General features: G+C 33.9%; 1 protein-coding gene across 3 annotated transcripts in view; it reads right to left on the reverse strand.

The window, feature by feature from the left end:
- LOC131072144 (uncharacterized) overlaps positions 1–18299 on the reverse strand; it is a 173196-nt gene that overhangs the window by 105595 nt on the left and 49302 nt on the right. For all 3 annotated transcript variants that reach the window (XM_058008219.2, XM_058008217.2, XM_058008218.2), the window contains one exon: positions 13997–14079. In XM_058008219.2, coding sequence (XP_057864202.2) covers positions 13997–14079 — 83 coding nt within the window. The remainder of the gene's footprint in view (positions 1–13996; positions 14080–18299) is intronic.

The raw sequence follows: 18299 nt of genomic DNA on the forward strand, positions 1-18299 counted from the left end.
TTTCATGTTTTATGTGTTTGATATTTTAAAAAGGTCCACTTAAAGTTCAGAGAAACAAAATCAAATTTTATTAATTGCTAGTTTTAAATTTGCCAGATTACAACACAGTTAGAGGTTGCCCACATATGAATTCTAGATTTAGACATCTATTCAGCTGGCCTTTTTTGTTACAAGAGCGCATACCCATATTTGAAAAAATCAAAGACTTCACGTTTCAATCATATGTTAGGTTTCAATCTCATTATATTGGCAGGTTTTAGATTGGAGCCTCACTAGAAATAGATCAACAAGACACATCATTAGAAAGAAAGAAAGACTAAGAAGGGTAACAAAAAACATTGATCAAAGAGAAATGTCTAGGGCCTACAAAAACTACTTAACCTTCTTGCTTCAGCCTTCCTTATCTTCTTAGACTTAGTTTCATTTTACTTTTCATCCAAAAGAGAAATGTCTAGATCAAAGAGATCAACCATTGCCTCTCTTTCTTGAAGGTAAGCCTTTTCTTTATTTTCCTCTATTCAATAACAGCCACTCTAGTAGCTTACTTCACAACCACCCTACCAACAAATCACCAACAAAAAGGTATAATAGGAGCATCTGATGACATTGTATAGAACCAAAGTGGATAAGATAATTTATGTCAGTGAAAACAATATACAGTGTAAATAATGGTTTTACTACTACTTTTGAAAGGGAATATATCTTTGCCAGGGATATAATAATTCTAAATTTTAATTCGCAAATTTTCCTTTTAGTATATACATTTCTGCCTTTTTGTGTTCATAATTGAACAGCCAATATCATGTCCATGGATTTCCAAAAGTAGAGTTTGTTTTAACAAAAAGTAAAATGGTAAACGGCTCTAGATTATAAAACAGTAACTAAGGAGTCAGCGTAAATTAATATGAAATGAAACAATGCAGTGAAGTACTTAAATCCCAAATCACAAGAGCAATGTAAAATAGTCCTGCAAAGGAAGGACTCCTCAAGAAAGCATTGAGCAGCAAAGATGAAACCTCCCAAGTAGCATCCTCAGCATGTACGTTCTTCAAGCTTTGCAAAACTCACAAAATCTACTCTACTGGGCATCACTGTCCATGTATTTAGTTGAATTACTGTTGTTCCAACTTTTTAGAAAGAAATGCATCTTGTATTACTTGAAAGAATTTTAAATTCACATTAGATTCCAATAAGGCTACATAATCATTTTTCCTATGTCATGTTGCCCAACAATCATTTTAACATTCTCGCTACGAATGGAGAATGTTCCCTTCAATGGTCTATCTAAGACTGCTACACTAAACAAAGAGTCTCCACCATTGCCTCCATGCTGCTGCATTTTCTTTCTTCCCCTAAGATCAGGCCTAGAAAAACAACTTGCACAAAAAGAAAAATGTGGATGCCAGTTTTAGTTTAAAACCAGTTTAGGAGATTCTTCCAAGAAGCCAAAGTGTTAAGGACTAATTTCCTAATAGTTGTTACATCGTTGTACAACAAATTTTGATCTCAGTTACTTCAAAGACTTGCTAATATTTAATCTCAGGCTTAGACAACTATTTGGTAACTGCCCTCTTAAAAAGTTAACTGAATATTACCCTATGTTTGGTCTTTTTGTACACTATAAAGTTGAGAACATCAATGATATGAATATAAACAGCAAAAATCTATTTTCTACAATCCATGGGTTAAACTCTCGATTTTATTTGCTCTCTATATCTCTATGCTATAAAAGTGCCCATAAAATTTTTAAAATGTAGTTTTTGTCTCTTTTTCAACAATTTTTAACAAAAAATTTAAATCCGATTTTTTCACGATTTTTTTCCCTTTTTTTCAAAAGATCTTATACTTTTGGTTTGGCGGTTTTTTACCAGAACGAATTTTGCTCCTATCGATTTTTCTACCTATACAAAAAATTTCATATTGTGTTAGGTTTTAAGCCAAAAATCTTGTCATTTTCAAATCCTTATCGTGATCATTAATGTTGTTTTTTATGTCACTAGCCAATGTCTTTGCAAGGCCAACCAAAGGAGCTTTTAAACACATCAAATGAAGTAAAGATCAAAGCTCCAGCAACGGAGAAAGCCAAAAATTCACAAAGGCGTGAAAATTTGTTTCCCAATAGGGTGCACACATATATGAAGAAAGGCATGAAAATCAAAAAATAAAAAAGTGTTGTAAGATCCCCAACTCTATTTCTGCCCTGAATTTTGAGTTTAGGTTTGAATGATGGTCTTTGACCACCATATGCAAACAGGTGGATTGATTTTTTTTGTTGTTTACCAATACAATATGGAATTTGAATGCAAAACATAAACCAACAATGGACTGGTTGTTGTTATATGGAGCCAAATCAGACTGGGAGGTTAAATTTTCCCCACTTCCATCGGTGCAGTTTCCCACCAAATTATTTAAAAGGGGTTTGGCGGCAACACCCCCAAGGCTGGGTCAAGGGGCAACGCCCCTTGCAGGGTCCAAGGGCAACAGGCCCCAAACAACTTTTATTATTTTATAAAGGTGTCGGGTGTTATTTTTCTATTGGCTGACATGTTGTAACCCTAATTTTGTAACCGACATAAATCTTGATAAAAGGCTAAGGGTTGGGTTTTTTCTGTAGAGAATTTTCTGTAGCATTTGCAATGGTATTGAGTTGCAAGAGATTGTTGGTTGTAATCTAATCGATTTGTTAGATAATAATATTGGACTCTCTGTTTGGTAGATGTAGCCCAAGTTTGGTTGAACCACGTTAAAAATTGTCTCCTCATTGTTATTATTTCTGTGTTTTTCATTCCTTTGTTTAATCTTAATTTGCATATAATTGATATTTTCTGCATGCAATTCCTAACACTGATGATAAATTGCAGACTTCTGATTTTTATTACATCCAGAATCACTAAAACAGTTATACCAGGAGTCCTGCGCTAACCTGGGAAGGGCTTATTTATTGCCAGAACTGATGAATTGAGCAATACAGAAGCTTCCAAGTGAAGACAATGGCTCCAATGCTATTTATTTGATATAACTATAATTATCAAAAACTGTTATTGCAATAACAGGTAGATCTGAAGCTAATTCCTCCAAGTTGCCAAGCAAGGTGACCAAATTGAGCAAATTTCTTCAATGTTTTGCTGATTCCACTCATGTATGCCTTGCAGAGACTGAAGAAACCTTTATTTAATTATTTGTTGCTGTTAACAATGAGATTCCAACCATTTTCCAACCCTAAATACTGAAGATTGCTGCTCCAGGTGCCACATGGGCCTCTAAGGAGGTATGGCTGGCATGAAGGGTCTAAGAAACCCCAATTCAATTGCAACAAATCTGATCTATATCTTCTGAATAAGATTTTTGCCTCCTCACTTACCAATATGAATCATCAAAACAAATTCAACCACGAATCTGCTCAAAAAGCTGATAAATCAATGTAACTTCTTCCACAAGCAGGTTGGGGTATCGTCCAACCTGAAAAATTCTTCAAAAGTTTTCGTTCTTGAAGAGAAATACTGTTGCAATCTCTGTGACCACAGCTCTGCCTCAATTTGTAATGAGGAAAAATAACCAAGAATGATGACAAAGGAACTCCAAATGCCTTTTAAAAGGCTCCAAACCCTAGGTCGTCACTTTTAGGGTTTCTATGATTTCACTTTATTATTTTTAATAAAATACAAGTCTTCCTTTAAAACTCGACCCCTTAGGCATTATATTTATTATTATAATGTTTTCCCCTTTTTATTACAACATTTTATGCCTCAAACGCCTAGGAAAAAGGGGGCCAACTCATTATAAGTTATTTTATTATAAAGTGATTATAATATCACTTTAATATAATTTATTTAAATCCATAACTTACGAAATATTAAAATATTTTCCTTATTTACTCATAAATACAATCCGGGACTCAGATTTGAATTTTGTCTAAAGCACTGTGGCCACCGATGCCACCTAAGTCCAGCAGGCTAATTGGCATTTCCTCCTAAAAAATAGGAACTCACCCTAAAAAAAAGGAACCTGCCCTAAAAAAAGGAACCACACTCCAAACTCCAGAAACTGCTCAAAAGGCTCCTGCTCTACTCCGTGGTCCCCTAGGTGGTCATCCAGTCAACTGCCAGTTCTCCCTAAAAAATAGGAGACTTCCCTACAAAGTAAGAACTCCTGTGTAAATGCCCCTCAAAAAGAGTCCCCTAAGCATCTAGTTGACCTACAGGAACTCGAGTGATAAGTCAACCCTTTGCTCATCTCCTGTCGCCTAGAAAGGGAACATTACAAGGGTTTCCCAATGTTGTAGTGTGAGTCCCAATGAAAGCCTACAAAATTTTGTATTCAGAAAATTGCTCACTAGTGTAAGGAAGCACACTTGATAAAGGAGAAAAGTCAATTTGAAATTCAAAAACATCATCCATATTCACAAGCATGCCCCTCATTATACAGTTGCAAAATTTATCTAAATATTAAAAAAAAAGAATCTATCAAAGCAATGTGCATCGTTACAAAGCTAGACAACTTATTTGAAAACAAAAACTTGCTCTTATGCATTGTGGCACATGCCCTATTGAAGACAAACATCAATTTTCAAAGTGGCACACACTTCATAAGAGGAGGGCAAATTTTTCAAAGATACAAAAAACAAATACATTTTCAGCACAGCAATCCTATGTTGGTCTTCGTTTTCAAGTATTTTCACAAATTTTACATATTAGTTGTGTTTCCATCAACAAAGGGACAGAATATAACAGTTTAAAAGATCCTATACGAGGCTGTTTTTCCATCATTTGGGTACAAGTTCAGTATCAACACATTGATCTTTGGTCTCTATTTCCAAGCATCTCTGCAGATTTGTAATCAGACAGCACGCATAAAGATTGCCAATTTCAGTCATTGATAGTAGCAATGTATTCAAGGGTTACAACACTTCTAGAGAAGGGCGGGCTTTTCATAATGAAGGTACCATGATTGGTCATCAAGTTTCAAGGCTTCTTCAAGGGATCTGTTATGGTCAGAATAGAAGAGCTTTCTCAGAATCATTGCCAAAGCAAGAGGTCAAATTGACTATTTTTAGCCCGGGCTATGTCTATCCTATGATATTTTTAGTTATTGCCATTTCTGAAGAGAGACCGTATTTTGAGAATGTTATTTATGAGTCAGCTATTTTTAAATGATATTCTAGGAATGCTTTTAGTTGATAGTTATCCTTCCCAAAAATCTATTTAACATTTCCTGATTTAAAGTTTAAAATTTGTGTATGGAAACAAGTTCACTTTGGGCAAAAGCAAACTATTCAAAGCATAGAAGTATAAGTTAATTTTTTGTTTTTTTTCATGCAAATCACTCTAAACAGTTACAAATAAGTGATTTTGGCGTTTAGATTTTCGGAAAATTAATAGTAATTTTATGTGTACTTGCTACTAAAATGTTGTTCAAAAAGTTCTTGCTTTTGAATTTGATATATTTTAATAAATATTGTAGGCTTTGTATTGTATTTTTTATTAAAAGAAGCCATGTAGCTTTATATGCAGTTCTTCATATTTATGTCATTTTTTATGTGGGTTTTACTCAATTTACTATATTTCACAATTTTCATTTTTTGTGTTTGGCTTAAAAAGTGTTCATTAGCTGTTATAGCCCTAACCTAAGAACAAAAAGGTAGGTTTTTAGCTAAGTTTGCAAACCCCTCATTTTTTCTAACAATTGTGAGTATGGTAATTCCCAAAATCCAGTACTGCATAGTATCTCAATAGAATCAAATAGGGTTCGAGATTTGGGAGGCAAAAACATTTCTAATTGTCTTTGGTGGAATCCCAATAAATCAACTACCAACGTGGCATTTCCAAAAAGATTCATAGTATTTTATTTTTCACTTTTTTGAATATGAGTGAAAACCCTAATCCATTATTCCAAAAAGCATATTGTTTTTGTTTTGACATTTTAATTTTTACCCTTCAAATATAATGCTATGGAGAGCTAAGTATATTGTTTTCATCTTTTTCTGTAGGGCATAGCAAAGCAACAAGGTTCAGAATAGATTTGTTTGTGCCTACAACAATCTTTAACCACAATATCTTCCAATGGAGGTCGACATGATTTGCACACCACTGCTACTCTACTTCCCTTCACCCTAAACCAAGAAAGAGAATCCGTCAAAATTTATTTATTTTTCTTTCAATTTTAATTGTTCCAAAGTATTCCTTTGAGATTTAAATTTATTAACTGTAGTTTGATCATTTATTTTTTATACTTAAAAGTTATAATATTGTTGATTATGATATATTATTTTAATTTACTCAGATAATGTAATAATATATATCATAGAAGCAATAGTCTGCAAAAAATCACGATTATCCCGATTAATCCTGAATCCTGGCGCCAACCGACTTTTTCCCCAAAAAATTCTTGATTCATAAAAAAATTGTTGACCAATCATTAACCCAAATTTCCATGATTTGTTGCATTTAAATCATGTTAAAAACCCCCAAAAATGGCAAAAAAAGTGAAAAAAATCATTGTAAAAACTTTCAAAACCCTACAAAAACTCGTGAAATTACTGAATTGCCTAGAAATAAGGTTGATCCGAGACGAAATCAGAGTCAATGTGGAATCAAAGTTGAAAAAGTTTGTTATTTTGTCCATTTTGGGGGGGTTCATCATTCCCCACACTTCACTTGTTCAAACCCACGAGCTCAATGGCCTAGCAGGGGTTTGAACCTTGGTGACTGCCTCACCAATGGAGTGTTTCCACCACAACATTAAACTTCTGAAGACATATATAATATATATAGATATAAATATATGATATTTAATTTATAATTGATATAGTTAGTTTTTGCTCAAACAAAGACATACAATTCATTATACGAGCAATATATCCAAAGTGCTCCAGGAAATAAATCTGAATGACAACAAACAAGCTTACGTTGTTGGAATAAAAGAGCCTCCAACACACAATCATTAAAATTTGTCTCTACCTAAAATAGTAGTTGGAAGCTAGGTATTGCCAAAACCAGTGGCTTGCTAATCTTTTACTTTAGCTAAACAAATGCCTTTTTGTTGAATTCTACCCTGTATAAAAGACTTACCAATTGACATCAGGGAATATAAAGCATTGCAAATGTGGAATATGATCTGATAAGCTTTCTCAAATATTGAACTACCCCTAGAAAACTCCTTGCCTCAATCACAATGAAAGTCTCGGATTACTTGAAAATGGTTTCCACTTTTACTAAATTCCTAACAACAGTTGGATCTCTGCTGATAAATTTTGATTTCAGCTACCTCATAGAATTAGCTAATTTGTGATCTCAGACTTAGATAACTATTTGGTGTATTTGGTGACTACCCTTTTAAAAAGTTAAATGAATATTTGCCTATGTAATCAGTGATATGAATATAACCAACAAAAATTTAATTTCTACAATCATGGGTTAAAATCTATTTTATTTACTCTATATATCTCTATGCTATGGAAATGCCCTTAAGTTTTTAAAAAAGTAGTTTGTGTCTATTTTACTACAATTTTTTACCCCCTTCTTCAAAAAATCTCGTACTTTGGGTTTGCCGATTTTTTTCTCAAACGATTTTTGTTGCTATGATATAAAGCATTGTAATTGTGGAATATGATTTGATAAGCTTTCTAAAATATTGAATTAACCCTACATAACACCTTGCCTCAATCACAATGAAATTCTTGGATCACTTCAACATGGCTTCCACTTTTACTATTTCTCTATTGAATTTTGATCTCAATTACTTCTTAGACTTAGCTAATATTTGACCTCAGACTTAGACAACTATTTGGTGTATTTGGTGACTGTCCTCTTAAAAAGTTAACTGAATATTTGCCTATGTAATCAGCAATATGAATACAAACAACAAAAAATTATTTTCTACAATTCATGGGTCAAACTCTATTTTACTTGCTCTTTATATCTCTATGCTATGGAAATGCCCTTAAGTTTTCTTAAAAAATAGTTTTTCTCTTTTTCTACAACTTTTTATGTTTTATTTAAATCCTATTTTTTCCCAATTTTTTGCCCATTTTTTCCCAATTTTTTCAAAAAAAAATTATACTTCTGGTTTGCCGATTTTTTCCCCAAACGATTTTTGCTACTATGATATATATAATGTTTAATAGTAAAAATTAAATATACAGTGCAATAGATTAATCTACTAATAGTTTGATTTATAGACATTATTTTAATAAGTGTAAATGTTTAACAATATATATTATAAGTGTTGTCAATAGACTATAGTTTAATAATTAATTATAAGTATTGTATTGTTCACTCAAAAACTTATATATAATAGTTTGATTTACATTAATTATTTTTTATTCAAATATTAATTTATTAAATTGTTTATAAAATAATTAATATTGTTAATCTTAAACTAAAAAATGATTAATATTATATTACTCTAATTTTTTAATAATGATTTAAATATTAACATTAAATTTTTTTTAAAGTACACATCAAATATTTGAAATTTATTATTCAATCGTTATTTTTTGAACTTGTTGTAGAGAGTTTAATGGTAATCAATACTAGCTACATTGGTTAATCAATACTAGCTATATTGGTTAATCAAATGTCAAAACTAACCCAAATTCACCTTTATCGACACATGAACAAATGATATAACAAATGGAAGGCACTCGAGCATTTGCTTGGATATGCAGCATTTGTAATGTGAATATATTAATTCATGCAACCAACTAAATGCCCATTTTTGTGTCATATCAATATGGGAATCAAAGTATTTTTAGGAAAGGGTGGTAAAGGTATGCCACCTCATCAAAGAGAAAAATATATTAGAAAGCCAAAGGAAGAAAATGCAAGAGTTGTTTGTAACGCAAACCATCCTTTAAGGAGAAAATGGGGATTACTGATACCCCTCGCTTCTCCATCTCATCTTCCCTAGTGTTGCGATAAAGAGCCGCCCTTTTTTTGTTAGGGGTGAAGAAGAACCTACTAAAGTGAAAAGAATTAGGGAATCATTCAGGCAGCATTTCAAAATGACACTCGAGAGAGTACAAATCAAATTGTTGATGTTTCTATGCAAATGGTTTGTCTTTCAATGTTGCTTGATCAATATATTGGCAAAACATGTTGAGAAAACTAAATGAGGATCCACAATGATACACAAGGCCAAGTGATGAGAAGGTGCACAACACCTTACCAGCAAAGTAGGTAAAAAATATAGACAATTCATTGGATTAGAAATTCATGGAAACAAACAAGGTTTTTCATTATTTCCGATAGATGGGGATGCAAAAAAATCGTCATTAATCAATGTGATTGTAGTGTGCCTTAAAGGGGAATTTTTTTTTACATCCTTATACAATGTATTCAAGAAGTGGGTGCTCAAAATGTTGTCCATGTAGTAACAAACAACACAAAGAATTGTAGAGCGGCAAGCATGTTTGTTGAGACACAGTTTTCATATGCATGTTGGACACCTTGTACTCTTCACTCACTCACTCTCATGCTATAAAACTTGAGCGGGAAAATAAATTGGATCAAACAAATCTAATGTGTTAAAGAGATCCAAATGTCCATCATAAACAACCATATGTGGCAAGCCATTTTTAGATCATTCTCACAATTGAAGTTATTAAAAGTAATTGAAACACTTCAAATTTTTAATTTTACAGTTCATTTTAGTAATTACAAATTTATTTTATAATTCAAGTATGGTTTCCTCTTTGTTTTTTTTATTTTTGAAAAACTCATCAAGACCTGATTGCACTCAACACAAGCATCTCATTAGTTTCACTAAGCCCATCATAAGTATGATACATTTTACTAACACAAATAAGCCATGTTTGGGAAAGGTATACAATAGCACTGACTCAATGATTAAGAAGATGAAATCCGTCATCAATGAAAACGAGCATGATATGTGGTATTCTAAATTAAATCCTTGTTTTTAGGCAACAGTTACAGATATATTTATGATTTTTACATGTTTTTTGTAGGGACCTACCCAAAGGTAACCAGCACCCAAAAAAAAATTATCGTACCAAAATACCCATATCCACGTACCAATACCTCTACCCAATTCTGATTCAGCGACTTACGTTTTTAGTTAATTTGAATTGCATACTAAAATCCTCACTAGTTCTAGGTATTGTTGATGGTGTTTTTACGCACTATGCAACACAATAAAATACTAAGTATTCTATCCTCTCTTGAACAAAACCCTCCCAAATGCTATGTTGCGTGATCAAATGGGATGACTCCAAGGTTCCGAATGTATTGATGTGATATTGCTGGAATCACAAGGTGGACTTACGTTGAATCTTGAATGCTTGAATATCTCTGGAACGTTGAATTTACTAAACTTGAAAAAAAAGAAAAAAAGGATAGGGTTTAGGAAGCTACTCTAATCCTAGGAATGTAAGAGCAATGGACAATCTTTGATGAAACTCAACTAAGTTTTGCTTTGACATGCAACGAACATCTCCACAAGGCTGGTGCAATCTTATAGGCATAGTTTTATGATTTTCAAATCATCACTACAAGCATAGATACCTTCAAGATGAAGCATATCAATGAAGGAGTGATAATTGAAGTTAAGCTTGGCTAAGATGGATCCAATTGACTACGCAGGGCACTTTACAATCAACAAGGTATTAGTAATATGGATGTACGAATTTCACCATTGATCATTCACAAATTTCTTTCATTCATCTAAACAACATGAAAATTAAATGAGAAGTAGAGACCATGTAAATTGCTATATCAACATGAATTTCACCATATCTTCAATGAAGTTTACATGCTTCTTACAACAATGTTTAAGGCAACAATCTTTGCCTTCTCTTCCTACTCTATTCTAACTATTTGCTTGCTATCTAACTTCTATATGCAATCTATTCACTATTTTCTATTCCACCCTTACAAATGAAAGAGTGGAGCCTTATATAGTGCTCTCATTACAATTGAGTGGCTCAAATTGATTCACAATCAATGGCCAAGATTGAAAGATAGAAACCCTAATTAGGGTTTGTTACACCCATTACAAAACATTTAATCTTTGACCAATGATAGAATTACAATAAAATGGACACATGTCCTTCCTTGAATTATTCATCAATTGATGGTGAGGGTAGGTGCATCAAACTTTGTGCCCATGTGGTAGTTATCCTCTTCAATGGATGAGTCAAGCACATTGAATTTGGATGCCTTAGCTTAAAATAATATGATTGGCTAGTGTGATTGGGTGCCACCTTAGCTTGTTTGATCTTTGTAACTCATCACAAAGGTAGGTGATGGAGGCATGTCTCTTGATACTCAACATTATCTGAGTGCTTGTAGTGAAGAATGGAATGATGGTGGGAGATACTTACCAATTTGCATCATCTCACTTTTCATCTTCTTGTTTGGGAATTCTGCCTTAGTGCTGCATTGAATGTAGACCTTGTGATGCTTATGCTTGATCATCCTTTTTGCCTTGAATGCATTGATCTTACTCCTTGTGCGATCTTGTGAAATCTTTCATCCCAAGCCTGGAGTCTTCTTGTGTCCCCCTTGATGTAGATGACTCCCACCCTTGCCTTATAGTTTCAAACGAGCTTGAGACTTTAAGTGTTGCAATGTCATCCTTGGGCCCTTGTCTTTGCTTATGTGTGAAATCTTGATGTTGTATGTGAGCTGATGTTCCTTCCACGCCTTGAAGTCTTGACCTTCTTCACATTCTTTCGCATGTTCATTCCACTTAGTCAAACCTGGAAACAAACATAACTTAAATCAAAACATTGTAAAAAGTACTTAATCAAGCTCCCTGCTACCTTCTCTAAATCTGAAAATGAATTTTCTGACCATGGAAACATCTGATTTTGAGTCTGATTTTGTGTCTCAAGCCTGATTTATGTTTGATTTCTCACTTTCATATGCCTGATTTGATAGGTTTCAGGTCTGAGACAGGCCTGATTTGCATTGGTTTCAGGTGGCAAAGAAAGTGGAAGTGGAAGTGGAAGTGGAAGTGGAAGTGGAAGGAAATAGAAGTGGAAGGAAGTGGAAGGAAATGGAAGTGGAAGTGGATGGATGGCAAGGCAAAGGAAATTCGCTGATTTGCAAGGGTATTCGAAGTGATTAGAGAAGATCGCACATTTGGAGCCCAACTGGAAGTGGAAAATCCTTAGTTCGCTGATTGGAGGCACGACTGGAAGTACCAATCCTTAGTTCACTCTTTGAAGGCTCCATAAGAAGTGATCAATCCTTCGGTCGAGTTTTAGAGGCTTCATCGGAAGTGATCAATCCTTAGTTCATGGATTTGAGGCATCAAAGGAAGTCCCATTCCTTAGTTCATGGATTTGAGGCATCAAAGGAAATATTAGTTCACTGATTGGAGACTTCATTGAAAATCAAAATCCTTAGTTCGCTCTTTTGAAGCCTCATCGGAAGTGAAAATGCTTAGGTTGTGGATTTGGACCTTCATTGGAAGGGTCCATTGGAAGTCGTCACTTCTCTTCCTAGCTTGCTATCAATTAAGCTTGCAACATCTTTTGAACAACGCACTTAGCAAGATCATGATCTCATTTCAATCAATGCAATGCAAAAAGCTTAGTTCACTGATTTGAGGGGTCAAAGGAAGTCCCAAAGCTTAGTTCATGCTTTTGATGCCTCATTGGAAGTCTTAGTTCGTGCTTTTGAGGCCTCATCGGAAGTCCTCCAAAAATGGCAAATTCGCGGTCTCAATCCTTTTGTTCCAAGCTTCTCATGGTAATTTGAACTCTACCCCTTCTTTCCTTAGAATATTGACCCTTGAAACCAACTTGCCTTAGCCAAATTTGCATTTCATCTCCATTAAAGCGAGCAAAAGATGTGAACCACTCATTCCCTAAATGTTGAGCATACAAATCAACTCAAACTTATTCATCCTAAAGGATCACTTCTAGCATTCTAACCTAAACAACCCTAAAACTGAAAGCAAAAGAGGGGGTCCCCATTTGTGATGGAGCGATGTGTGAAAACGTCATAACAGGTATTTTATGAACTTTACTATAAGGGAGCTTCCTCTCATAATTCAAAGAAAAATTTTACCTTAGATGCTGTTCTATTTTATGTTGCACTCAATTATGTTACTTAAAAAGAACATTGCTGAAATCTGCTGCTCTAATAGTTGAAAACTTAAAACATTAAAAAAAAATTAAAATACTCTATAACCCTAAACAAAAAGTATCCACTCTGCTTGTGCTATGTAGTTGTTTGCATGTGAGTGTAAAAATGAGCCACTATTTTTGTGCATCTAAATGTATACATGAGTCAGTATTTTTCTGCATCAATTGTATAAATAAGACAAAAATTATACATATACAATAAAAATTTATCAAGCCACTTTTTAAAAACTCAGGAAACAACACGACAAATGTACCAGGTCATAATTACTCAAAATTGATCAAACATTTTTCAAGTGTTATGGTACAATTATATACATAGATCAGTAGAAGCAAAAGCTCTTCACAAGGCTTATTGTTAGATCCACCACATCTCTTCTATTATAATTACTTTAGGCGGCAATCCTTCAGGCATGATATTCATTTTACTTTCATTGTATTCTAGGTACTTGGTGATGCTTCCTCTCTTCTATATAAAATTGACTGCTATCACATGTGCTTGCACATTAGATTTTTCCTTTTTAAAAGCTTTGCCTAGAAAGTGATCCTAAAAATGTTATTGTGGAAGTCCACTGAAATTTCTTTCAGATATCATATCAAGAATCTTGACTTCTAATCTTTAACAGCATTCTTAGATATGACACTAATAACATCGACGAACCCATAGCTACAATTAGGTTGGTACAATAATCAACATATCCTTCTCAATATAGAAATAAATTTATTAATTAAAAAATTGAAATTAAAAACTTAATCAATAGAAACTAAAACATATATTGAACAAAGATATAAAGGCTCGTCACTAAAAACTAAAATAATGTGTAATGATTAAGATTTCCAAAATTCCCTTTGAATGATAATTAGCTCATATAAGTGTTAGAAACATACGACCAAATTCCTCTAACTCCATTAGTTTCACCCATCACATGATGCAACAGAACATAGCCACTTCCTGGTGTATGTACGCTTCCCTACAATCGCACAAGAAAGAATCCTAAGAAAAGTAATTACAATAAAATGGAAATTAACAGTTGGCATTTTCCTTACAATCATAAAAGGTAGCAGTCTTAACACACTAATGTGAAAAACAAAATGGTCTCAAGTCAACCACTAATGCTAAACAGTAACATGGTTGAAATTTCTTATGGGGCTAAACATTCATGTAACTTCATATCTTCTACATTTTTGGTTGAGGTAGAATCTAGCATACTAATGCTAAGTGTTCGTAGATCTTTTAAAGCATTATATTATGGAATACAATTTCATAATATCCTTGTAATTGTCATAGGAAACCCTAAGGCCTTAAGGTATAGAAATGTTTTGGCAAATAACCAATATTCAAAGCACATTAAACTTACAAATTTGGAATGTATATTTCAAAGCTTTTTAGAAATATGTAACAAGCCATAATAATACTACTGGAGAAAGTTGGCCATCACCACTAAGTCTTAAGCCAAGTCAGATGGCACCTTTTAAACTATTGTGTGGGCCAAGAAGGGTTATATGAACCATTAAAGTTAGGCAAACACAAAAAAAAAATTCCTTCACGCCCACTTGGCTATCTACAACCCACACCTAAAAAGTACAGCTATAAACAAACTTTATACCCTCCCATTTCATTAACATCAGATTTTGTACTCTTAAATTCTGATATAGGTGCCATATTTCCCCTATGAACAATGTGACCCATAGCATAAGAAAAGGAAAAAAATATGTCCAACCAAGCAATAAGAATTTGCACAACAGAAAAAAACAGAATAGAACCAGAACTTGTCACTTTCATCGTGTATCAATATACATTTATCTATGATAGATTCACTTAAATGTAACATTAAGGAGAAAAACCAAGACAGAACACATGCCTGATCATAACATTCATCAGCCACAAGGGTGTTGCAGTCAAACAACAAATTGTATGAATGCATATAGTCTTGACCACAACTAATATCAAAGTAAATAACATTCATACAAACACATATGCTTGGTCAGAAATATATCATGCCAAAATACTTTATCAATTCAACAATGTGATGAAATCAAATAATCCAGTCCTTCATACAGCAACTTGTAGAAGATGGATCAAAGATGTCGCACTACGTTCCAAGTGAGGACCACACTGCACACATTCTTTCTAAGTCCTTGAGTCCTGACAATTCGCAAAATTTCAAGATAAGTTGGTGTAGCTAACAAATTGACCATTAAGGGAGTTGTTGTGCGTATTGCACCACATCCCCGTCCTTTTGACAGCGACTTGTTGATGTGTTTTTTAGGCACAATAAACACAGAATAAAATACCCATAAGTATCTTATCCTCTCTTGAGCAAAATCTTCCCAAATGCTAAACTATGTGATCAAGTGGAAGACTCCAAGGTTCCTAATGTCAGGTCATGAATCGTGGATAAGCTCAATGGTTGATGTGATTGCTGGTAATCCAAGGGGACTTACATTGAATAATTAAATACTTGAATTGTTGGAACTTAGATTCTAACTACTAGCTTGGAAAATAAAAAAAGAGCAAAAGAAATGGGTTTGAGGAGACTACACTACTCCTAAGAATGCAAGAGACGATGAATAATCTTTGGTGAAACCCCACTAAGCCTTGCTTTGGCATGAAAAGCAACAACTCCGCAAAGCTTAGTGCGATCTTCTAAGGAAATTAGATGATATTCAAATCATCATCAAGCATAGACACCATTAATTGAATGCATATCAATGATTGAATAACAATTGAACTTAAGTTCATTCAAGTATTCCAGTTGACCACATAAGGCGAATTTGCAATCAACAAACTGCTAGTGGTATGGATTAGGAGTTTCACCATGAATCATGCACAACGCTCTATCATTCAATTAATCAACATGAAAGCAAATGATAAGTAGAAACCATGTGGTTTGTTGAAATAACATATTTCACCATATCTTCAATGAAAAGAGTACTTCCATTTACAAGTCTTAGCAACAATTTCTTCTTCTCTTCCTATTCTACTCTAGCTGCTATCTGCTATTTGTTAATGCATGGTAGCTTATGCAAGATAAGATCTTCCTAACCTTCCTTGTTCTGTTATTTATCTACATGCTTCATGTCTGATTTATATTGCATATGATTATCGGATTGTACAAACATTGCTTATCATTATGCTATCGGGCTAACAACCCGATAGCATATTAATGTCAATTGTTAATTGGCATTAATATGCTATCGGGGTATTAACCCGATAGCATATTAAATGCTATAAGTTATCGGGTTAGATTCGCCGATACATACTTGCTATCGGGTGCATAAACATTGGCACCGATTCACATCTGTTATCGGGCTTAATTATATTGGGCATATTTGTTATCGGGTTTAATGAATACACCGCTTCATTTGGCATTAACATTGGTTAACAAATGCACCGGTTGGATTATATACATTGTGCACTTTAAATCATCAGTGTTTATATGAACTGATTCATTATATTGATCAGTCATTATATTATGATATTACAATATGCTATCGGGGGTTTTTGAACCGATAATCAGCATTGTGTTAATGGTATAATTGTAAAGGCACCGATCAATGGGTGCATTGATCGGTCATGCCTAAAAAGGCATGACCGGTCAATACACCAATTGACCGGTTGCCTAAATGATATATATGCCAATTGAATTCATTTGGAGGAGACATAGAAAATATTAAATGATCTCTCTCCTTCAGATCTGCAGATAAAAATCAGAATTATTAGACATTGACATAATTCCTCATATCCATATATAGCATTCACAGTTCATAACTTGTTCTTTAATTGATATTGAAATAACTTTACACTATTAAACTATTCTTGGATTACAAACTATTAACTGTTAGCCTCCTATTCACTCTTTTTCTGTTATTAACCTTTACAAATGAGAAGTTTGAGCCTTATATAGAGAGCTCGTTACAATTCAAAGGCTCGAATCGATTTGAGATCAATGGCAGAGATTACAAAATGAAAACCCTAATTAGGGTTTGTTACAACAAACTTTTCTTAGCCAATGAAATAATTACAGCATTCGGACACATGTCCTCTCTTGAATATTTGACCAGTAGATAGTGGTCGTAGGTACATTGGAGTTTGTGTCCCCGTGGATGAGCTTGGTTCATCGAATCCGAACATGCTGATGTAGAATCCTTCGATTGGTGGAATGATGACTAGAATGACACCTCCATTTGCACTTGTTGACTTGATATATCAATTAAAAATGTTTGAACAATATCTCTTGATACTCAACATTATTCGCTTGCTCAATGTGGTGATGATGGGAAGATTCATCATGATTAAGTCAATCATCCAATCCATCTTTGCTTGCTTATCTTGCCTTCAGATGATTGTATAATCTCTCCTTTGCGCTTCAGGATCTTGACCCTTTTCATGTCATCCCGATGCAATGAGAGTTCTTGAATACCTCAAAATCCTTCTTGTGAAGTCACCTTCCTTGATACCCTTGTGCTTGTCAATGAAATCCTTCCTCTTGAAGACATCTATTTCCATGTTTAAAACTTTGAAGTTGTGAAGATTGTTGATACACTTTATAGTATAGACCTTCATGCGGTAGAATTCTAATCTTCCTTGTATCTTGGACCTTGACCTTGATGTGGAAATTTCCTCCTTGGAGTACTGTTCTGATCTTCCTACAATCTGGCCCCCTTTGATTTCCTCCTTTGCTACCTGCAAAACAAACAAGTAGGTATTAAACACACATAACATGTAGTTAATTCCATCCATCTTTTATTCCTTATAGCTCTGATTTTGTCTGATTTGGACAATTTTGACCCTGAATCGATACACCCGATCCAAAGATATGTCTGATGGTGCTTAGGAATTTCACTGATGTTGGAGGTAGATGAATGAATTTGCCTTGCACCTTATCAAATTTGCTTTATTTCTAATAAAATTCGCTGTTCTTTCTATAATCAGATTTGCTCCCTTGCTGATTGGGTTCGCTGCTTTGCTGATTATTATCGCTGCTTTGCTCTTAAATTCGCTGTTTGGAGAGGGAAATCGCTTTGAATTTGTGATTAAATGACTAATTTTGACTTGACCTTTATAGGCCTTTGAAGGAAAAGATGTGTCTTTTGGATCATAGGCTGACTTCTAAAGGCTTAAATAAAATTACTTTCATTTCCCTAAGTGGCCGACTTGTTTGGCATTTAGACATTTTCTTTTTAAATC

Source organism: Cryptomeria japonica, chromosome 6 (genome assembly GCF_030272615.1).
Source record: "Cryptomeria japonica chromosome 6, Sugi_1.0, whole genome shotgun sequence".
NCBI classification, from domain to species: Eukaryota; Viridiplantae; Streptophyta; class Pinopsida; order Cupressales; family Cupressaceae; genus Cryptomeria; species Cryptomeria japonica.